General features: G+C 44.3%; 1 protein-coding gene across 3 annotated transcripts in view; it reads left to right on the top strand.

The window, feature by feature from the left end:
- Positions 1-24,211, top strand: part of VIT (vitrin) — a 62,633-nt gene that overhangs the window by 27,016 nt on the left and 11,406 nt on the right. For 2 of the 3 annotated variants that reach the window (XM_054063567.1, XM_009559345.2), the window contains exons 7-18: positions 1,281-1,361; positions 3,172-3,378; positions 4,051-4,101; positions 8,160-8,198; positions 8,299-8,355; positions 8,915-8,977; positions 11,963-12,010; positions 17,412-17,474; positions 20,112-20,259; positions 20,461-20,564; positions 21,083-21,309; positions 23,358-23,871. In XM_054063567.1, the coding sequence (XP_053919542.1) occupies positions 1,281-1,361; positions 3,172-3,378; positions 4,051-4,101; positions 8,160-8,198; positions 8,299-8,355; positions 8,915-8,977; positions 11,963-12,010; positions 17,412-17,474; positions 20,112-20,259; positions 20,461-20,564; positions 21,083-21,309; positions 23,358-23,871 (1,602 nt within the window). The remainder of the gene's footprint in view (positions 1-1,280; positions 1,362-3,171; positions 3,379-4,050; positions 4,102-8,159; positions 8,199-8,298; positions 8,356-8,914; positions 8,978-11,962; positions 12,011-17,411; positions 17,475-20,111; positions 20,260-20,460; positions 20,565-21,082; positions 21,310-23,357; positions 23,872-24,211) is intronic. The other variant, XM_054063568.1, reaches the window with a different exon arrangement.

The raw sequence follows: 24,211 nt of genomic DNA on the forward strand, positions 1-24,211 counted from the left end.
TGGGGACACCATTGCATTACTTTGCCCAGTCCTGTCCCACAGGTAGCAAAGAGATCTGATGGTCCTATCCATCTCCTCCAAGCTCTGCTTGGCCTCCCTGCCACCTCAGCCCAGCCATTTCAGCTGTACTGTGCTAGAAACTCCTTGTCCTTAAGAGTAACATCTCTGTAATATGGTGCTGAGGCCATATCATGATGGAGGATTTCCTGCTTCTTCCTATTTTTCTGATTTCAATTAGAGAGACCACATTGCACACTTCGACACTTAAAACCATTATCTGTGGAAGGTAAAGGCAGCACTTTGAGGATTACACTCACTTGCTGCCAGATTAGCAAAACATCCTGCTTCACATCCTGAACATCCTGATCAATTGGGATGAGACAATTTTTGTTCTCATCCCAGGGGCAGTGGAGATGCATAGTGCCCATCATTTCTTTAAATACTGCTAGTGGTTACAGTGCTTCCCAAATACTGGACATAGCAAGAAAACCTTGTCAAAATTGTAACTATTCACAGCTGGTAAAACCAATCAAAATATATTGCTTTTAAAAACAATACAATTTTTTAGGAAACCATTAACCCTAGAGTGATTGCTGGAATAGGTCAATGCTGCCAAAATAGCTAGAGAAAATAAACAAAAAAAAGAAGAGCAAACTCCTCCGATACTCAGTCAGACATAAAAGCAGAGGCTGATTGTTTTGCAGGGTAGCAGTAAATGAGCCATAATACATTTTCTAAGTACCTCGGTGACTTTGGGCCTTAGAAGGGAAAAAAAAAGGACAAAAAATTCCCCTTTCCTTGTAAACCGGTAGCATTCAAGATTTGGCCCCATGAAGATCTGACAACATCAGGCAAGAAAGAACTACACATGAATGTGAGTTAGTGACTGAAATATTGCATGTTATCTGGTATTCTCCAAATGCCCTACACACACTGTGACCCTGATTCTCAGGACATGTTGCTACTCAGAGGAAAAATCAACAATATAGGGTAAAACTCTATATTTATTTCTCACTTCAGAAATTCTATCGACATTGGCAGGAGTTTCTGGGCATTCAAAATGCCTAAGTTTGGCATAAAAAATATGGGATAACTAATCTCTAGAAGCACCCAACCATCACTTTTTCTCACTTGGTGAGAAAGTTCCAATTAGACTGACTGACGTACCTAATGCCAGGTGATGGGATACTTTCCTTCAGGGACTGATAAATTCTAAAGAGGAGACTTAAAATTATTTTCTTCCAGAGTTGCATTTGCTAATGTGCTTAATTTTGTTTCAGAGCCTAAAAAGCCAGAACAAGACCTAAAAGCTATGAAGAGTGCAGATACCATTAATACATCAGAAAAAGCATCGGAACAAGGTATGGGTTGCAGATCCCCCCCAGGGTTGGAGATCTCAGTGCGCTTTCGCAGGATCCATCCCAATCTAAACTATCTGTAGATGCTTATAGGAAGCAGTTTGACACTGGTAACACATACAGTTTTACCTCCTTCATCCAGCCTCCTCTCTGCAGACTCTTTCCCACCAAACCAACCCTATTATGTGACTGCCCGCAATGGTTATTGGAGGGTATGTGCCAATTCAGAGAAGACAGGAAACCCTCTCAGTTTAATTTCTGCCTGTGTTTCATGGGAGTTCAGACATCACGAATTTCCGAAGCCTGTGCTATGGCGCTCAGCAACTTTCTACACAGGGCATGTGCCCTACAAACCCTTTGAAGATGCAGTGAGGGAGATGGGCACCCTGCCCGCAGGAACACAGAGTACAGCTAGCCCTAAAAAGCCACCAGAAAGCTTCTTCAGAAACCCAGCCAACAGGCACCAAGGCAACATGTATTCTCTGCTCTTACTATGCTGCTTCCTTGGGTTTGCTGTTAATACTGTTAGCTCCCAGCTTACTTGCTCCTTGCAGCCTGGGATAGAAAGCCAGCCAGTACCCATGCTCCCCACCCCTGCAGCACCAGATCATAGGGGAAGAATCACTGTGCCCTCTGTCTTCTTTCTTTTAGTGCAGCAGTGTGGAGTAGGGCACCGTTCAGCCTAAAGAGAGCCATTCACACTGATTTTTTCAGCTGAGTTGTTTTGTTTTCCTTCTGAGCCCTCTTTCAGCATTATCCCATTAAAACTGTCTAAGATGTGAGTTTTTCACTGGCTAGCATTAGATGGTAATTAATCCACCAGACAGTTTCACGATGATGCTTTCCAAAAGGAGAACATCCAGCAATAATATACAAGCTTGTGCTGTGCAGCAATGAATAGACTGCACATTATTCCTTTTTGGTGTATACAGTCTGCCGGGCTACTTCCAGGGACACAGGCAGGGAGGAGAGGAACAAAAGTAAGGCGAACATGGGATATATCTTAGGGCAGTTTTTTGTAGATAGATGGAGGAGATAATGGTGAAGATTCCTTTTCAAGACAATGACTTGAAAGAACTGTAAGCGTGTCAATGATTTTGTATAAGGATATTTAGGATGCAAATTTTGCAACCAGAATTGTCTCTGTTTTCACAACAGATGATACATTTTAAAAGTAGTAGCAGCTATGAGGTCAGTCAAAATTAGATTAGGTCAGCACGTCCCAAGAGGTGCTCTCATCCACTCCCCTCATCCAAAGCCCTAACCCTCCCTGCTCCAGCTCTGACCTGCTTCCTCAAACACTTTTACCTAAAAGTTGTCTTGCTGCCAAAAGCATTTCAGTGCTGTGGTGAGCAACACATATATTATTCCAATCTGTGACACAAAATGGCCATCTTTTATTTACAGATGTCAGCTGATTCCCATTTATTTGGACATTCTAACCGCTTAGATACACTGAGGAAAGATGATAGCAAAATCAAAACTGACTCGTTGAACCATCTCATAGGTGTAAGACATCTGTAAGGTTGAGAAGTGTTCCTGGTAAAGCAGAGAAAGTGTAGGGGAAACACTTGGGCTACAACAGGCTGCTGCCAGCACCCTCTGCGGGGTAGTGTAATATTGCATCACACAGACACCTGTGTTATGCACCAACACAGTGACAAAGGCACTAATGGCTCCATGAGTGCAGATGCCTGTAGACACCCTGAGGAGAACACCAATGTCTTATTTGCCTTAAACAATGCGTGCTAGTAATGGTGCTTCCATGAATGCCACGCATCCAGCTGCAGTGATTGTGTCAATGTCCCTACAGGGGATGCAGTCCGCAAAGAGTATCAGACATCTCCGGTGCCAACACCAGCTACACAAATGGCCACCACAACACCAACACCAACAACCACGACAACGGATCCTTCCACCACAATGCCAAAGCCAACCACAACACCTGCAGCAACCAGAACCACAGCAGTTGCAGCTGCAGCCAAGACTCGGCCTGGACTGCATAGGGTCAGAGATATAGGTCAGTAGTATGGATGTTTGCTTTACTTTCTTCCTGACCTACAGATTTCCTAAAATTAGAGGAACAAGACAAGCAGCTGAATATACCACGATTTAGTGCATCATGAAATCAGTAATTCAATGCAGCAATATTAGGAGTGGATAAAAAAATTAATTCTAGCAGATAGGCCAGAGTTAGAGTTATGCCTGAGAGATACATACAAAATTAGTGTGCTTCATAGATAAACAAACATGTAAATTCTCTGAGACGGGAGTTCACCTGCAGTAATATTACAGCTAGTCTGCTAGAATATTACATCTTCACATATATTGTGATCTACTGACATATAAAATGATTCATATGGGAGTAAGCTCTCCACTCCCAAATGCTGTCACTATTTTCAGGTACAGGAGTCAACAAATAGTTCTTTGATTTGTGTGTCTGGGCTAAGAGTTCAACAAATAAGTCACAACTCATTTTAGTATTAATTTTGGGATAACTTTCAATAAATGAAAGCTGTAATATCTTTTTTGCAACAGCTTTTAGATTTTAAAGATTAAAACGCTGGGAAGGAATCCTTATATGATTTTTGCACGCCTAGTTTTCTTTAATCACTCCTTTCCCATATATTCTTATTCATTAACATTAGGGGTTTTGGTTCAATAACTGAAAATGAAAATCTCTTATTTTCAGGTTCTAGTAGTGTCCACCCAGCATACTCATCTGTGTTAGCTGCAGCATCAAGTAAGTATGGTGAAGAAGTATGTGCCAGAAGGTATACAGTACAGTGTATTTTAAGGCAGTAATGATTAAATAACCTTTCATGCCTGAGCAGACACAATGACTGAGTCCAAGCCTGGATTTAAACTGAAAAACAGGCATTTGGCATGAATGTCAGAGGTGCTGATCACCCACAGCTCTGGGGAAGCCTTTCTAGTGAATATTTGAGCATTTAATCCTTGACAAATGCTGCATTTTGCAACACTTGAGACAAAGCGTGTGCTGTTTGAATTGTATTTTCCTACTGCTTCGTTCTGTCTTACATTCTCAAAGAGAGACTTGATTTAGTTGCAAGACACGTGATGCAGAGGACTGCATGACTATCTAAACTTAAGGCTGAAAGTTCTGAAACGCAGAGTTATGTCAAACCAATGCTCTTTGGAAAACCTCAGGCTGTGGTTCTGTGAGTGGCATAAATGCATTGCTATTCCTGGTATGCCACTCACGTTATTGACAGCAGAATGACAGCTGCTCAGACCTCTCCATCTTGATCCATAAGGCTGCTCCCACTCTAGCCTACAAGGCAATATTTAGAGGTGTTTTCCCATACAACGTGTAATTTCTCAGCTATGCAGTCAAGTAAAGGGGAATATTTTCAACTGTTCTCAAGTTGCTGAGTGTAGGGACATGATTGTTTTTGAATGAAAAGGAAGCTGGGCCATCATTAGGTTTTATGCTCTGTTGCTATTTCTGAGTGCCTTCAGCTTGGCTTTGCCCTCACGCGTGTAACTGCAGCCGCAGCCATCCTTGCCTCTGGGTAATTCAGAGCCATGCGTATAGCAGGGATCTTCTGGGCAATTCAGCTCTTGAGGGAAAGCATCATTAGGTCAAATTTATCTGCGAGCCCGGAATAAGGGCAGGGGCTGAAGGAGGTAATCTTACCAAGCCAAATATGAAGGCAGGATTTACAGAAGTGCCAACACAATTCAAAGGCATTTAAATTCAATAGGAATCTGCATCATTCAGTACCTAATGTGCCTGTAAGCCTCATCTTGCTTGTTGCTCTCTTTTCTATTTACTATTCCCACAGGCTGAGCACAGAAGAGGCTATTATTGTCTTTACTAGCAATTAGGAAACCCCATTTGAGGTTTCCCAGTCAGTGAGAGCTGAATGTTGAAGGTAAAATTCTGGCAACACTGAAATCAGTGAGAAGGTTGTACTTGCCTTTAATAAGATAGAAACTTTAATCAAAATAAAATAGATAGATAGATAGATAGATAGATAGATAGATAGATAAAAAACTCACTCACTTTTTCGAGTCTCTTAATGGCCACTTCGCTGCAATTTGGATCCATCTTTCTTCACAATTTTCTTTACTGAAATTTGTAACAAAAATTAACGGCCGAAAGATTAAAGTGGTCAGACTTAGGGACAGGTTATCGTGAGTTGGAGGAACAGTGAAGATGAACTTCTGATTTCACCGACTTCATTTGTAGGACCATGTCTAGCCTGCCTGTACTTGGTATCTGGCTTCCTGAATTCTCCTGATCTCCTCCCGGTTCTAAAAGAGAACTGGCTAAAATAAAAACACAGAATATGGTACAAATATGGTTTTGAGGTGATTACTATATACAAAACAGTTTCTCAGTTTTGTCTGTCTGAGGAGCCTTTAGGACTCACTTCTATTACTTAGGCCAGAGTTTCTGATGATGTCCTTAGCCTTAACCAGAGTTTGGCTTGACCAGACAGAATCAAATGTTCTCATGTCTGTCTTGGCTCACAGGGACTCACAAATCTACTTCTCACATGGCATTGGTAGTTTGCCTGCAAAAGACATCTTATACCTAAGCAGTCTTGAAATAGAGCACAGTCAGGATGAGCACACGTGTGGCTACTGTTAGTTCCAGTATTTCCATTTCCAGTCACTAATAACGGCAAAAGTTCATAAGGCCAAAAGAAAAGCAGAACTTGCCACTTAGAGCATCAGAGCAAGGACAAAAATTCTCCACCCCAGCTCTGGCTGTTCTTTCTCCTTTATCTTCTGTTTGTCAAAGATACAGAAACAGGAAAAATATCTGAGCAGGATGCAATGCCATCTTTAAGACTTGGTTTGGAAAAAACTGCTAAATGAAAAATCACTGATGCAACTAGCATGATGTTTGACAGGTTATTCCTATCTGCCCTGCTAATGACTGCAGCACTTCACCAGTGCAGTATGTGGTAATGGATGATCCCGAGGGAGAAGCAGCAATGGCAGTGCGCTTTGAAAGTGGATGCAAACTCTCTCCTGCTCTAGGCCCAATTTTAAGTTCAGCCATGCTCCGGTACAATAATGGCTTCTGCCTCTTTCCAACAGCAGTTAGCCAAGCATGTTCCCAAGGGCCACAAACCCACTTGCCCTCTTCCATCCCAGCTGTTCTAGCAACCCTTTCTTGCACAGCTGCTTGGAGCCTAGAAGAGGACTGGGAATAAATCCTGTGCTCCTGTGAACATTGCAATGGTAAACCATGATCCTTAGTGCCATGCAGAGGCACTGAGCTGACATATGAGGTGCAGCAAGAGTGAACAGTCCTGAGGACGCGCCCAATCAAAAGGAGCATAGAAAGAAGGCCAGGTTGTGGAAGGTAGGGTAGACACAGAATTTAAAATGTGACATGAAATAGTTCTGATACTGAGCTAATCTCTGTCTTACCCTCTTGTACTCTGTTTCTACTGACCTTCTAACCAGTGTTCATATTCGTTCGGGCTCAGCTGTGGTAAACCCAAAACAAGGGAAGCTCTCAGTCTCAGAGTTTATTTTCTTCTACCTCTTTGGCATGTACCAATCTCCTGTGTGGAAAGTTTGCCCTGAACAACCCCTTACAACACGGCTGCACAGAAAAACTTTTCCTTCCATAGCCTGAAAATTCAGCATAGACAGCCATAGTCCATTTGGAGACAGAGCTACAAGGTTATAGAGCTCAAAAGCCTTGCCCGTTTGGCAGATGAGCCAGTTATTTCCTTAAACAGGATGTCTTTATCTTCTGGAGTTTACAAGGTTTCTCAGAGCAGCTCCTAGAAATCCCATCAAAGGATTTCTAGCGGCCTGTGAAGGTTCGAGTTCGAGTCCAATCCAAGCAATTTGGTGTCACCTAATTTTGAAATATCAAGTTCCCAAGGAGCAGCAGTTCCTGTTTTCTGAGACAAACATTCAAAATGGTCTCATTGATGATATCTTATTGATAAAAATGTCTCATTGGCTCCTGTCCAGTGTTCACAGGAGTCAGCTAGAACATTCCCATTGATTTCAGCAGGCTTTAGAATTAATCCGTCTGGGAAAACTAATGAATAAAGGCTTGTCAAAGGATAAATTTGTTAACAAGATTTTTAAGAATAATTAATGAAATGAAAGTCATGGTTAAAGATGCAGTTTTCATCTGCAAATGCTTTGAGCCTTCAGTATTTTTGAACAATGGGAATTTAATAACCAAATCACCTTAAAACAAAGCCTTTTGTGTAGATTGTGGTGAAGATATTTCAGACACATGAATTCTCTCACGTTATTTTTGTCATTGTCTCATTATTTACTGTCTGCTTGCTTGGCTGTGTCTGCTTATTCTCTGCCAAAAGGGTAGTATCTGGTCTGGGGGGTTGGTTTGGGTTGTTGGTTGTTGTTTTTTCAACATTTCTCTCACAACCAGCACAATTAGATGGTTCTGAAATAGAAGTAAACGTGGATAACCCATGTGAGGGAGAGAAGGGAAGTTATAAGGGAAGACAAACCACAGGAGTAACTACAAACCTTTTAAATGCAGACTAGAGACCTGTACAAGTACTATTCATAACTGAAGGGAGTGTTACTTAGACTGATCTATATAACACAGAGCAAGGCAATCCTTTCTTAAGCTGTGTCAAAATACACAGTGTTAACATCTGAGAAAGTACATTGATGAAAACTCTGTCACTATGAATCATTAACTGTATGATTCATAGTGACAGAGCTGTACAGCTGTACAATAAGACTTCATGAAAAACCCAAGTAGTAGTAGTTCTGAACCAAATATGGTATAAACCACACTTTTCCCGTTTGATGCCTACTTAGGACAGATTCAGGCTGCACAAGGAAGAGGACAGAATGCAGGTACGTCTTAAATTAATAATAACTAGTAGTTTGTATTGCCATAATACTAGGAAACCTTGCATTTAAGTTCCATGTACTAATCAATATAATATTTTCAAAGTATTCAGAAGCACTTCCACTTCTGCAAGTAACAGGAATATTTTACGACCCAATGCAGGTAAGGACATTACAATTCCTTCTCTAATTCCTCCCTGTAGCTAGTTCCACCACTCACAGCTACTGAATCACATAATGCATTGTTTTTCACCCATAGCAGGATGCGGTGACAGCAGGTATTGCACTGGTTATTGTGACAATACTGTAACTTCTAAGGGAAAAAAGCAATGGGAGAAGTTAAAAGTAGAATTGTTCTCAAAATAGTATTCCTGAAAACATTTATAAAGATCTTTTACTTTGCTATTGCAAAGTGAGATGGGAACTTTGTATCAGTGTAACTTTGGGGGATGAAAGCCTAACCCTAGGAGGAGGTGTGTGTTTCCAGGCCCTGAGCATGATCAGTATCTCAGGATACAACACTAGTTGTTCCAGTGCCCAGGTGTATAACTACACTGCACAGCATCTACTACCATTAAAACTCTCTGCTTCTGCCAACACCTCTTTCAGATTTTAAAATCCTTTTCTTAAAAAAATGCATAGTTCCCATCTCCCATTTCCATTTCATTCTCTCTTCTCACCTGCTGGCATATAACCTCTCACCTCTTTGTTGCATCGTGCAGGTATTCAGCGCCAAGAGCCTATCGCTGCCTTCCGAAGGGCTGCTGGCTCTCCAGCCCACCTGGGTGAGCAAGATTGCTAGCAGCAAATTTTCTGCTCTCTTTCATAGTTTTAGCAACCCCAAATTAGCCCTCAAGCAGTACCACAGATCGTTTTTGTTGTTCTGGAGGAGGACCAGAACAAGCCTCACATGCTGAATGCCAGCTAGCAGCTTCCTGAATGCAAAGGGCAAAGCACAGTTCAGTCTCTGCTGAGCGGTTTTTCAGGCCGTGGGAATCAACATCTACCACAGTGTATGCAATTTTCCTCATTTGTTAGTCAAAATGAGGAACAAAAGAACAGCTCTGCACAGCCCATCAGGTCTAAGATTGACCTGAATCTTCTGTTGCTGTAGTTTTCTACAATTGTCTGAAAGGAGATTGTGGAGAGGTGGGTGTTGGTCTCTTTGCCTGAATGCTAGATGACAGGATGAGAGGGAATGGCCACGGGAGGTTCAGACTGGACATTAGGAAGTATTTCTTCACTGAAAGAGTTATCAAGCACTGGAACAGGCTGCCCAGGGTGGTGGTTGGGTCACCATTCCTGGAGGTATTTAAGAGACGGGTAGATTAATTGTTTAGGGATATGATTTAGGATTGGACAGGTATAATTGGAATTGATGATCTCAAAGGTCTTCTCCAACAGAGTGCTTCTATAATTCAATGATTCCCAGAAGCCTCTAGGCTGATTGCAATCTTAGAGTTCATCTTTAATACCGGATGTAGAAACATCTCCTGTACTCTCCTTCCTCCCTGGCTGTGCAATTCACCACCCTTTACCAGAAACAAAACCTGTCAGGAGATGAGATGTGTGGCCAGGATCAGCCAGAGCAGAGTGAGGGATGGAAGCCAGCGAGACAGACAGGACTGCCCCTTGTTGACAAGGGCAGTGCTTGCTGACAAGGCCTGCAGACCCACAGAGCCCTAACAAGAAGAACAACGCGTTTCCAGTGGTGGTACCTGGGGCTAGCCAACAACCAGGCCACCAGGCAAGTCCCCAGCAATGAGGCAAGTCTGACCAAATGAGGCAGGACACTGGACCAGTAAGGCAAGGTCAGGATCAGGATAGCAAGACATAAGACTAGGTACAGATGCAAGGAGAAAAGACAAAGGTATGTGTTTACCTGCTGTCCTCAAGCAACAAAGGTGGTAGCCCTCGTAACTGGTTCCTACATCCCTTTCTCACACACAGTCCTTTCTAACTATTGTGCCCAAGCCTGGGCAAGGGTGACAGAGCTGCGCTGCAGTGGACCTGACCTCAATCATGGGAAGCCAAATCCCCTGGGGAGGGAGAGGCTGGAGCGCCTGAGGGTGTTCTCAAGGCCCCGAGGGCTTTGATGAGAGCTGGGAAGCATGGGAAGAGTATTGCAACAGGAGAAAGCGAAGCAGTTGTTGACACTGAGGTTAGAGAACATTATTATGCAGTAGGACTTTCTGGATGATACAGGCCAATCCAGCAATCTCCCCATCAATATGACAATTGGTAGTTGACCTAGTTGCAGCAATTTAAAACGAATACACTTCCTGTCATCCCAAGATTTATTCTGCCCTCTCACTTCTGTACTGGGACAAAGTAGCTTCATATGAATCTTTTTTTCTTTTCTCAGTCATTGGACACTTCTTTGCCCCAGCAGGGTGAATCCCACCTTTAGAGATTTTCTGTTCACAAGCTAGCGTCACTGAAATCTGGTATTCTTCTCAGTGACAGCATTTAGGAGACACATTGGCCACTTCGATAACAAATGAGCACCAGCTCTTCTCTGTGGGGATCCCCTGATCTGCAACCATCACCCCTAGCTCCAGTTGCTGCTTTTTTTCTTTGCATGAATTCTGGCAAATGACTCTACCCAGGTGGATGATAAACTAGGAATATCCCTCCTGCCTTTCCTTCTGTTTCCTTCCCCATTACCCAGGCCTGTCCTCCCCTCACCTTACTTCTCCTAAGTAAATTACAGCAAAACTTCTGTGTGCATCACTACTGACTTTCAAGCCCTTCACTTTCCTCAGTGTTTAGATTCTTTATTGGGTGTCTAAGCAGGACTCAGCATAAGGATGGAAAGGGGTCTGGAAAAATCATCATGACGAGGCTTCTCCTGCCCTAAGGGAGACTACACCTCCTATTCAGCCATCTGTCTTATGCAACAAGCCTCCCTCCCAAAAAGCAGCTGATAGCTTGTTGCTGGGGTGGCAACATAAGGGCAAGGTCAGTGTTCCCACTATACTGGAGGACACTGGCAAGCCCATGACTTTTTCCAATCCTACATCGTGGTTGACCCACTGTCTCTAGTCAAAGACATTAGCTGCCACTCTGGGTAGGAAAACACAGGCTGGAGGGGCAGTATGGATTCAATGGGCCTGAGATATAGGTCTTTGTAAACCACTCTGAACAAACCTAGAGACAGACTGACAGGGGTGAAGGATCATATCATTGCCGCGAGGTACTGCTCTTGTCCTAGTTAGCTGCAACGGCTTTCATCTGGCTGTAAACCAGAGCAAAAGGTCACTTTTCAGAAAAGCTCTTCAGCAGGCTCCATAAACAAAGACACTTTAGGGTCTATTTATGAAAGCAGCGATTTTGATGAAGCTTTCCATTTCCGACAGGTTGTAAGCAAAACGTAGACAACTTCTTTGTATTTGAAGAGGTCAAGGGGATAGAAAAATCCCTAGATGAGATGTACTTGCAAATTTTCAATGGAAAACAATCTAAGCCAAGGAAAAGTATACTGAAGTCAGTATACTTGCCCCAGTATCAAAGGAATTTAGAGGAACAAGACCAAAACAGATCTAAAGAGGTGTATTTAAAATCAAAATAATATTAGTGCTCTGGAGGCAGTGATACAAGGCTCCTAAATATGGCCTGAAATGTGCACATAAAGGTTTCCAGGCTTACCAGTTTCCTAGTTGTTAATGATGATTCACTGTACGACCTTTCTAAACTGAGACACAGCTTTGTAATTTCTAGTAATTCCATTATTTTCAGTAATAATTTTTCTTCTCTTTCATGTGTGAAAGCAATGGAAACAGACTTGTGGAAACCTGGACTGAGCCTTTTTGATACAGGTAAACATTTAAATCATCCAATAACTAGTCTGGCAACAACAACTTTCCACCAAATAAGGAAGAAAGTTAACCCTGTTCATCAGGCCCATGACATTGCTGATAACAATCTCATTTTAAAGAGTAATTACAGTATTTAAAATTATAAGTGAGGTGTGTAGTTTATATCTTAGTAGTTAAAATTAATCTGTGCTTGCACCCGTCTCAAGTTCCTGCCTAGAGCAGGAGCAGAACAGATGGGCTCTGGAAAATGTTGGCAGCTACATGTCAGGAGAAGTGTTCTAGCTACAGAAATTCATTTGTAAAATAGGTATTCTGGGAATGCCACAGTTGGGATAGCAGTTTAAAGTTGCAATCAGTGAAGAAGGTGACATTATTCTGATGTCAATGTACTTATGAAAGACATTCAGGTAAGAAAAGGAGGGTTTAAGCTGAGCTTAAATAATATGCACCATCAAATTTTCTGACATTTTAGCCTTAAAAATTGGCAATATGGAGATGACAACATTTTTATAATTACAGGTGAGTGAGGGGAAAAGACCCTACAGCTGTAGGAGGCTTAAGTAGCAACAAGACCAAGACTTGTACAACCCTTAATCAGGAGCAGTTACCAACTGCACATTCTACGTGTTCAATATTTAAGGATTGCCTTTCCTCAGGAATATTTAAAACAGATGACACAAACTACAGCTCAGTTCATAACAGTGTACTGTCCCTCTGACAACAGGCTGGGACATTCAATACAAGATGTCTTTTCTGTCTCTGGTTTTGTTGCTGGAGAGCGCTGTGCTTGTGGCCCTTGTAAAGACCATTCCCTTTAACGTCCTGCTTCAAAGCTGGGGCATGACTAATCCTTGCACCGGCTCTGATGAGCAGCATAGTCCATATGCATTAGCTTGAAAATCCAATGTCAGCAGCCACCATCAAAATCTGCACCATCCCAAACATGAACAGATCTCTCTTCTTCAGCAGCAGTAGGCTGAGCCAGAGAGAGGGGGCATTTCTCTCTGCTGTAGCTTAAGTTTTATGTGTAATTATTTAGAAAAGGGTTCAGCACTAGGGCAAGGGGTGTAGAGGGGTATTTTGAGACAGAAAGTGACAGATTGCATTAAATGCAATGAGAGGTTGGTTGTGGGGGAAGGGATGTTACATTAATAGTTTCTCAGCAACTGAAATGCCTGCATAGACCAGTGTGATAAAAGTGATGAATTCAGACTGTCACTTCAAAGGAATGGTTTCTAGCGTGGATGTAGTCGCTGCTGTCTTACTTAAATGAATAGGAAGTTTAATCAGCATGGACATCTGTGACAATCAGTGAAGGGAACTTTAATTAGCATGCAGTAGACTACCCATGCAGTAAGTTGAAATTCCCATGGCATTAACAACATTAAATTGGACTGGCAGAACAGGGAGGCCCATAGAGGCTGACCACCTCCCCAATTAGTTGGGGAAGATTATTTGGTGGGTGACCTTATTGTTACACTAAGCACAGATCAACCAACTGACCCACAACCTTCAAGAACTGGTAATTGCACTGGCAAAGAAAAAAGAAAAGTGCTGCATTGCCTACATTTGGGTTTTCCATACCAACAGCGCTAATGTCAGCTTTGTATGCCTGGGTAAGCAGTACAGATTTTAGTGGATGCACATAAACACATGAGGCAGATAACTATGAATTAACTTCCCTATACACTATAATTGCTAAAATGAATGGCACATGTTAATATCTAATTTCACTATGGTGTTAAATCCACCTACTTTCTCTTCTGCAAATAAGCCAAGTGGGAGGAACTGTACATATGGGATACCAAGCTGGCACATGTGAGGTTTGTGGTGTGCGGGCTGCAGGATGAAGTGTTGCTTCGGTCTGTTGCTAAGGAACTGTTATGTGCCCATGTAATTAAAGCCTGTACTGGAACATACACAGTCAGGAGGGCAAGATGCTGGCTATTTCAGAATTTAAAGGAAAAAACAGAATCATTCTGATCCATGTGGTTGACAAAGAGAGACTACTTATGGGTCCAAGTCATTACTTTCTTTTTCTTTCTCTTTCTCATGTTGACTATAACTTCTGTGTCAGAGAAACCTGCCATAAATCAGCATTGCCAGTAAAAAGAACCATCGTTTCTCCCAGCCACCCTCTGCCCAGGCACCTGCATGGCTAGAGAGTGAGGTCTGTCAAGGAACTGATCCAGCCCATCATTAAGCTTTTTCTTTCTTTCTAGTTTAACCCTGCTCTTCCTCTTTTTCTCTTTGTGTCCCACCAACCTAGCAAGAAGAGGGCTCTGCTTGAGGCTGGTTTGCACCACCTGAAAATGTTGATGGGTCTGTACCTGCAGGCATTTATACACAGTTGGAGCAAGGGCAAAGAAGGGGCATTGCCAAAGATACTGACAAGCTCTTCCTCTTCTAGGTTTGGGAGGCTGTGGCTACTGGTGGAGGGGCAGGGTCACCAGACGCAAGTGCACAGCCCAGCATCAGCTTGCAAGAAACAGTCAGTCCTGTGGACTCTTCCTTCAAAGCATCCTCCTGCAGCTCCTGCTGCTATGATTTATTTTGCCTGGCTGCTGAACTGCCCTCCTTCACATTTGTCCAAAGAGCAGCCATCGACACACACCAGACTAAGCCCCGAATTCACTCTCTCCCTCTAACAGTGTCCTGTTTCCCCTCCATGTACTGCTGTTGCTTGTGACTTAGGCCATCAGTACCTCCCCAGGTCACACTCATGCGTCTCCACACCTGCAGCTGGGGGGTTTGGTCGCATTGAGTGTTTTCAGCTCAAACACTCCTCGGTTGCCCACACCCCACAGTGCCGCCTGTGGCAGAGGGTTTATCTCTCAGAAGCAGCAGCTGCTCCTGTACGGGATTTGCCTTACATCCTTCCTCAGGCCAAAATCATATCTATTCCCAGGCCTCAGACAGGTCAGCAGATGTCACTGGACAGAGCTGTTTTGCATCACCCCATTCCAAAACCATCCCTTTTCCTCAGTCAGGAGCCAGTGCCCAGCCTCAGGCAGTGCTGTGCCAGCAGCACCCTTCTGCCTTCCCCCATCCAAACAGGCCTCCTGTCTGCGAGCGCACACTGCCAGGAGCCATCTCCCCTGCTCTTTGCCTGGGAGCTCATCCCAGGTGTGCAAAGGAGTGGCAAGACAAGAGGCACAAGCCAGCCTCAAGCTGGACAACAGGTTCAGCCAGGGGGGACAAAACCAGCTAAAGCCTGGCTTGACAGCCTGCTTTTCAACAGGGCCAGCCTGCTCTGGCAGGGGAGGACTGGCTGCACTGACTCTGGGGGTGAGGCATTTCTAGCACAAACCCCAATGTCAGGAAGGGTGGAGAGCCCCTATTCCCCGTCCAGAAAGGGTCTGCTTCCAAAGCTTGGATACGAGCACAGGGAGGCTGCGCATGGATGTGCAGGCACTGCAGGGCACCATGTGTGCAGTGACAAAAAGCAACACCAGCCCTAGGGCTGTCCTAATCTGGGTCATTGCCAGGGAAATTTTCATGCAAAACAAAAAGAAATCACTAGCTCTTGCTGTAAACAAAGCAGGGGTAATCTTAGTGCTCTTTACCTATTTCATTCATACACAACCACGTGGGCTCCAGTACAAGCTAAGCAGGTAGCTTAGTGTCCTGTCTCTAGTGACAAGCAACAGCAGATGCCTGGAGATGAGCAAAGCAGAGGGCAACCATACAGTGCTGCTGTTAGCAGATCTGTTTAGTCCCTGCAGCAGAAATTTCCTTCACTGCAGATGAATTTAAAAATGAGAAGCAACCTTTCTGTCCCCCAAGGATGCTGCACTGTGCTATAGCCTCCCTGCAGGGGATCAGGCATCAATTCAGCTTTACATCAGGCGTTGCATACTCAGACTAAATACAAACTTCGTTGCTGACCCAAAACTATTTGCGGCTTTCGCCATGCAGGCAGAAGGACTCAAAGTAATTGCATTTGCCTCTTCTGAAGGGAGAAGCATTAGATGTAGCTTAAATGGAAATATGAATGGTGATGGAGGGAGATGGAGCTGGTATTTCCCCCCCCATCTTCTTGGCTTTTTTCTGCATTATGGCTTGGTCATTAATATCTTCTGCAATCAGCTTAGGCAGTGTATGCATTCTGAGCCGTTGCAGCACTGGTCATATTTCAGTGGTGACCTTCACTGATGCCCCTTTGCTGCCTGCTGTCTTCACACACACTGATGCTTTCATGCTTGGTTTGATAGTGGCTGGCTGCTGTGGGAGACAAACGCTTCAGCAACGAGTAATTTCTTAGCATTTTACTCTATTACGTGCACACTTTCTAATCTTACCTTGTTACTGTCTCTCTCTGAATTCTGTATTCTTTTCTCAACTTATTTGTTGATTAATATTTAGGAAACCTTCCTCCTTCTTATTTAAGAAAAATAATATGCAGTTTATGAAACCAGTAAGCCTTTCTGCTGTTCCTTTGACCAACTGCTTCCTTGGTGAGCATTCAGTTTGAGGATTGCCTGATCACTGCTTTCTCTTTGGATGATTATCCCAGCTAAATCCCCTTAATCTTGTCATGCTGTAGTGAAAAGAAACAGCTCTTTGCCCTTGGTCATGAGGGAGAAGATGTACTGTAGGGAACTCTCACCAAATGTTTAAGTGGTGAGTGAAGTTCAGCATTTTCAAACCTTCTGACACCAGCCTGATGATGCCCTGTGAGTCAGTGCATCTCACATGGATGTAAACTTGTGTTTCCAAGGCTGTCACCATGCAAATATCTCACTTGGGGCCTCGGCTAAAAGTGATCTAGGACTTGGCGGTAGCTCTCTGCCACCATTTACTGGCTTTCTTTTCTGCTTTACAAAATAACGCAGTCCTCTGGGAGCACCGAAGGAGCACCTGTGGCTTGCATTGTTTCCTGAGGTACAACATGGTGGAGTGAGTCAATGCCAGTGCCTGTCTCCAAACAGAAAAGTGTGCCACTAAAATGTCATTCCTCTGATTTGGATGATGTGTAACACATTGCATAACACAGATAAAGCATGGTGAGCTGGGATTGCGGCATCAGCTCTCTCAGGGGCGAAGTGCTGAGAGGTCATCATCCCAGACCATGGCCATCAGCCTCTGCACCTGAGGAACCCTCTATTTGTGCATGCTGCTCTGAAGCCCTTGCAGTAAAGAGACTGACTCGCAAAGAAGAGTCAAAGTTGGTGCTTGCAGAAATTTTGGTCCCACTTCTACAAATGCGTTCACTCTTGTTTTATCATAGAAGCAATGTAGGTGGAAAAAGGTAAGGTCTAAGGACATGCTCCCCATCCTTGTTTCTGTCCCGTAGTCCTCAGGCCCAGGGGGTTCTGCAGCTGCCTCATTGCCTGCTCCTTTCTGGAGCAACGGATACCACCAAGCACACACTGACTGAGCTATTCCTTCCTCTCTCTAGGCTACAGTTCAAAGGAAGAATTGAATCCCAAACCGCTGGAGTCTATCTCCCAGGGGAACCCGAGTACGTACATCAGAATTAATTTCATAATTAAGCTATATAATTTTATTAATTACATGGTGCCAGAATGAATTCAAATTAAATAGCAAAAGGTAAGTTTCTAAGAAAGCCCAAGAAACATGAGAATCAAGTAATTCCCTCGCAGAGGAACAGCGAGTGCTCTTTGCTGACTCCTCTTACACATATAATTGATTTTTGTTTCTACAAGGAAGGAAATAACAGCCGAGATTTAGCTTACCTGGGCAGGGAGATGGTGGTGTTCGCTGCTCCTTCTTCCCAGGCAGTATCATCTCTACATTCCTAAGGAGCAGAGCTTCGCTCAGAGACTTCAATGGTGGAGGACAGCAAACCAATGTGTAGTGGCCAGAGCGCACTCACCCTTTCCACAGCAGTGGGTGGGAAGGAAGGAAACCACCTGGGAAAGGAACCTGGCACCTGCCACAGCAAGGCAAGAGAGGATGCAGAGGGAGCATCGAGCATCCCTCCATCTGTGTGTGGAGATGTAGGGTTCCCTGTTCTGAAAAGGAAATCTTCTACAGCCCTGTATAATTAAACACGGATTTGCCCATTAGCTCATCTTTAGATGGCGGTCAGGGTAGAAGGAAAAAGAGAAAGCAAGCTCCAAGTGGAGAGATGGGTTTGTCTGCCGTCGCCTCCAGGGAAGCTGCCAGAACCTGGGTCCCCTCTTGCCCATCTTCCAGCAGCAGAACACTGTATCTTGCAGAACTGGTATTTCAGAGACTCTCTTTACATTAACTACTCAACCAAATGTCTGTATATTCATAGGCATTAGTCCTAATACTTAAAAGTAATTTTTTCCCCTAAAATGTCAAATACATCTGTAACTGAGACAGAAACAAGGGGAAGAAGAAAAGGGAAAAGATCTGTCCTACAAACAAAATCTCACTGGAAAAAGTGGAGCTCAGTGTGGCAGAACCACAGGCAAGTGCAGCTGTTTCCAGCAGCTGAACTGAGATAAGGCACTCCAGAATCAAAACTCTCATCCCTCTGATACTTCTAGGACCATAAAAGCTATAATTCAGATCTTGCCTCCCTACAAATCAGAAAGCGCCCATCTCCTTCCGTAGCACCTGTACCCTGTGCTCTTGCAGAGCTCCGCTGATGTCCCAGCACTGAAATACTCCTGCTGTCTGAATCCTCCGTCAGAAATTAAGGCTGTATATAAGTGTATGTAAATCTTTGCGTGCCTCGACCCTGTTGGCTAACACACTCCCCACTTTCCACATATAGACTGCATGGTGTACCTCCCTTTGAAGGACAGGAAATTCGGGAAGACTTGGCCGTTAATTGAGGTATTATTTGTTGTGGGTTCCCGGCCTTGCCTCATGATATGCTGTGAACGAACACGGTTCTCAGTCACGCTTCTATAATTCAGTATTATTGAAACTAGAAAAACAGACAGCTACGGGAGAAAAAAATTGAAGGTAATGAGATGGGCGGCAGTTGCATAAGCCAGTAAGAACAATTGGTGCTTTGTAGCCTTCAGGCTACCTAATGATTAAAACACACTATTTTGGACAGTCTGATTGGTAGGAGGCATCATTGGAGGGAAATCAAGAGATGACGATGACCCGGGCACTGGAGGGGGGAAAATGTTAATTAGCGCTCTAGTTAAGCCACATTCTGATCCTGCTCCTGGTTGCAGTCCAACTGATGAATGTTTTATGACTAACCTGCAGAGAAGTAAAAGCAGGCTTGCACTGATGAAGACAGCATTTGCAGAAGCACAAAGATCAGGTTCATCTGTGTAATTAGAGTTTGTCAGGGTGCAGGTGTCAATTTTCTAGAATATAGCTTTCAGCCCAGGGATGCAACACACAGCAGCACACTGCTGCCGCGGATGCAGGTAGAAGCCTACAGCTACATGTGAAAAGAGCCCCACTCAGTGTGAAGGCACCAAACGAATCATCATCCCTGATGTTTGCTCCAGCCCAGAATGAAGTCGCCAAACGATTCTCACTCAGAAGCACAGCATTGCTGGGACTGCTGTCAACAGCTTCTTGAAGAGACCCAACAATGTCCTTCGCCCTGGGACAGATCCCAGCATCATACATTTATGGAACTAAGTGGATCTTCCCTCTCCTCTGAACAGCACTAACACAGTATGTGAAGAACTGTTCTTGTTATATCTATCATACCAGTTAAGCCCACAAAAGCATAACCAAAGAGATCCCTGTAGCCTGTGCTCTGCAGGTGGCCAGCCTGAAAAATAATCCAAAGGTCACCTCTGGGCCATGAACAAAGCAAGCCAAACCCAAGCTGCTGCTCTGAAGGCACGAGACATGAGCCAGCTTGCTCCTTCACAGCTTACCTCTCCTCCTTAGCCCCAAAATGCGGTGGTCCTGGACTGACCCTTGAGGACTGCTAGTTGTCCTGCCATCACCCGTCTGCGTTGGATATTATATGGGAGAAAATCACGGCAATGACCACGTTCACCAATGAGCAGGACAGACTTGAGCCCCTGACTGTAACTCATCCTTGACAAAGGCTTTTTGGTAGAGCTTGCTCAGCTGGCGTAGTTGCTGGATGTTGGCTTCTTAAGCCTTTAGCCCTCACGAGAAGCACAGCTATCGGAGAGAACCCAAAATATATTTTGCGTGTTTCTGTGTCTCTCCTCAGATTGCAAGGTTGACCTGTCCTTCTTGATGGACGGGAGCTGGAGCATTGGTAAACGTCGCTTTCAGCTCCAGAAGCAGTTCCTTGGCAACGTAGCTCAAGCTCTTGGCATCGGCAGCACTGGTCCTCTGATGGGCATCATTCAGTATGGGTAAGAGCTTCTTGTGCAGCCACTCCCATTGCTGTGGGGCACAACCACACACTCAGGCAGCTGTAGCTCTGTGGCTGACGCATGCCAATGGTCTCACTCCTGCTTGCACCTAAGAGCCATAAAGCACAGACAGGTCCTACGGTGTTTGCATTTTGGCATGTGAAGTGCAAACCTGACAATTTCTCTCATTTCTTCTTTCAGTGATGACCCTTCCACAGAATTTAACTTAAAAACTTATGCCAACTCCAAAGACCTGAGAAACGCCATTGAGAAAATCTCACAGAAAGGTGGACTTTCCAATGTTGGTAGGTGATAGGCTGCTTGCACACCCTCAGCTCAGGGAGGGCTCCAGAGCCTGGGTTGTAACAAGCCTACACCTCCTCACTGGGTACAGAAACTGTGACCAAATGATGCTCAACACAAGGACGGGTCTGGTGGGGGGGCATAACTGCTCCCATCATAACTTACCTGTGCTGGTCCAGGGCGCTGCATGTCCCTCACAAATGGAATCTACCTTTCTCCTCATGGGTAGGTCCCACCAACGAGTCAGGGATCCTTGCTAACCCAGTTTGTCACCTCCAGCCCTTCTGGGACACAGGGAGGGGGTTAATGGGGTTCAGCACATGGGCACAGAAGGGTCCAGGAAGCACTGGCACCATCAGGAGTGACCTCCTCTCTTGCACACAAAGTCTCAGAAACTACTTTCCCCAACTGTCAGCAGGGTTCAAACACTTGAATCAGCCTTCTGCCTACCATTGCATGAGATATTGTCAGGTAGTTTTCAAACCTGTAACTCACTCTCATGAGTCCTCTTTTATTCCAGGGAAGGCACTTTCATTTGTCAACAAAAACTTCTTTTTGGATGCTAATGGAAACCGAGGTGGAGCACCAAATGTGGTTGTAGTGATGGTAGATGGGTGGCCAACCGACCGAGTGGAAGAGGCTTCTAGGCTGGCCAGAGAATCAGGGATCAATATTTTCTTTGTCACTATTGAAGCAGCTGCTGAAAGTGAAAAGCAGAGAATTGTTGAACCAAACTTTGTGGACAAGGTAATTACTGGGCTGGGCTCTAGCCAGAAGCTTATTTCTGACTCCACATTTTCCAAGCTATTTCATTCAAGGCTTTTCCCTTTCTTTCTTACAACTTGTGGTTATTTCTTGTCCTGCTCATATTGTCTTGAGTCTCCCACATGAAAAGGCAGGCAGCAGTGCTGAAGTCAGAAAGGGGATGAAGTCAGTAAAGTTCTAGTTTGAGGTGCATCAAGGAGCAAATGGCATTTTACTGACTAAACATTGGCACAAGCCCACAGTTGTACTGAGATAAGAGGCCTTCTGAATATACAGTAGTATGGACAAGCACAATCACAGCCTGAGCTTTCCATGGGCCTCCTGCTATGCATCTCTCACTCAGCAAAGACAGAGGAGCCCTGTCAACTTAATGTCAGTGTTGCTTCTACAAACATAGGTTCCATAGATGCAAATATATGGAACACAGGTGCACATCCCAGTTGTCCAGCTGTGCTGGATAACTCAAACACTTTTTTTCTTCTGTTAATCTGATGCAGGTTGTTTTTCTGGTTTTGTTTTTTTTTTTTTTTGTTTTTTTTGTTGTTTTTTTTCTTTATTCTGCTGCTACTGACTTCACAGTAGCTCTTAGAAAAAGAGTAAACCCTGCCATGTGCACCAAAAATAAAAAGAGAATGCTAGCCTAGAATGATTTGTATTTGGCACTAATAGTAGCTGCCAGCTCAACAGTGCTTCAGGGAAAGCTGGGACCCAGTTGCAGCAGGAGGTAATGTACCAAGTGCCAGACCAGGAGGGGCTCAGGAAGCAGGGTCAAGTTATCTAGTATTCTCAGAAAACAGATCCCCATTTCAGCTGTGTTGCTTTGACATGAAATAATCTCCCATGAGCTGCAGAGCTGCTCCAGAGCTGCGCTGTCTCCGGTCAGCATTTAATTGGATTGTAGTCTCATTTGCATTTAATGTTTTTAAAAGGGCAAAGCTACAGTGAGTCTCTGCAAATCTGATAGAGGCACAGCAGAAGTGGGAATAGTGTGGGCTTAGAATAGGAAGGTAAAAAGGGAACAATGGCTTGATACTGGTGCATAGTAATGCTAAAATAACAGCAAAACAGTGAAAGCAAGTGAGAGGAAGGCATGATGAGGAGCCCAGACTGGTGGGAACTGTAACTCCCTTGGAGCCGTTAGCTTCTAAACAAGTCAAGATCAGGCACCAAGAAAACAGTGCTTTGGTCTTTTAAAACACTCAGACACATAATGTTGATAGATAGAGCCTGACTTAACAAAATATTCTCACCTAGAGACCAGTGGTATTAGCATTTAAAAGGTGCTAAAGCCAAGGGCTATTTGATCCAGCCTGTTCCAACTTTCTACCTCCAGCACATTTGACTTCTCCTGCTCCCTCCTCTGTGCCACCCCTACTTCCCACCAACACTTCATTTCCCCTAACCCTACAGAAGCCTCCCACACATTTGTTGCATGTTTGCTTATAAAAACTAGTGATTTTTATGGGAAATCTCTATGGGCTTTTTGCATTTTCACCAAAAGGTCTTTGGTTTTTTTCTGCTTTGTAGGGTATGAGCCAAGGATAATCCAGCTTTAGTCCCAGGTTTCAGTTCAAGGTAGTAGGGTTTCTCAGCAGGCAAAACTTTCCTCTGAACAATGGGGGCTGAAGTTGCCACTTGGCAAACACACAGGCTCCCATAATGCCCACTGGAGCCACTCTAACAGCAGCTTTGGGATTTGGATGCTTTTTCTAAGAACAATATATGTCAGCTAAAAAAGCCTGACAGGTGGCAAACTTGCTTATTACGGTTCTTTCACTACTATAATATAAGCTCCATCCCACAGCTTTAAAAAAAAAAAAACAGGCAGGAAAAAACTGTCTCGTTACGCAAGTATCTGTGATGTTACATTGACATCATTTCCCAGGAAAGCAGATGGTGACTGAAGGAGAGGCCACTTCAGACTCCACCACTGCTCTTTCCAGGAGCCTGTACTTACAATCCAGCTACCTACCCCAGCTGAAACGAAACGACTGAATTTCCATTGTGTTCATTCTTGTGTTGCCATGCAGGCAGTGTGCAGGACAAACGGTTTCTATTCCATCAATGTTCCCAGCTGGTTCAGCCTACACAAGGTGGTCCAGCCCTTGGTGAAGCGGGTCTGCGACACCGATCGGCTGGTTTGCAGCAAGACGTGCCTCAATTCAGCTGACATTGGTTTCGTAATTGACGGCTCCAGCAGCGTCGGCACCAGCAATTTCCGCACAGTCCTCCAGTTCGTAGCCAATATTAGCAAGGAGTTCGAGATTTCAGACACGGACACCCGCATCGGAGCTGTTCAGTACACCTATGAGCAAAGGCTCGAGTTCAGCTTTGACAAGTACAGCACAAAGCAGGACGTGCTGAGTGCTATTAAAAGGATCAGTTACTGGAGTGGTGGGACCAGCACGGGAGCAGCGATCACCTATGCCTTAGAGGAGCTGTTCAGCAAATCCAAACCCAACAAAAGAAAGATAATGATTCTCATTACCGATGGCAGGTCTTATGATGATGTCAGAGTGCCGGCCCTGGCAGCTCACCAAAACGGTAAGCTCTTCTTTCACTACCTGCTCTCCCTGCCTCAGCGTTCATCTTAGGTCAGTTTGGTATGATTTGAAGGCACTGGAAGAAACTTTATGAACAAAGAGTAATGCCTCACCCAGGGGTCTCATTGAGCTCTAATAAGAGGTAACACATGAAGCTTTCTTTAGCTTTCCAGTCAGGATAGTCATACATCTTCCAACGCAATTGTATGACATTTGCATTGGAACAAGAACTCGTTGTTCAGGAGTCTGTTGTTCAGACCCAGACAGAAGCTTTACTACCGATTAAACCTTTTTGCTATTGGTAAAAGATACTTCGAAAGCACAAACTAGGCCTTTCTTCC

The sequence above is a fragment of the Cuculus canorus genome, chromosome 3, assembly GCF_017976375.1.
Source record: "Cuculus canorus isolate bCucCan1 chromosome 3, bCucCan1.pri, whole genome shotgun sequence".
In the NCBI taxonomy this organism is placed as follows: Eukaryota; Metazoa; Chordata; class Aves; order Cuculiformes; family Cuculidae; genus Cuculus; species Cuculus canorus.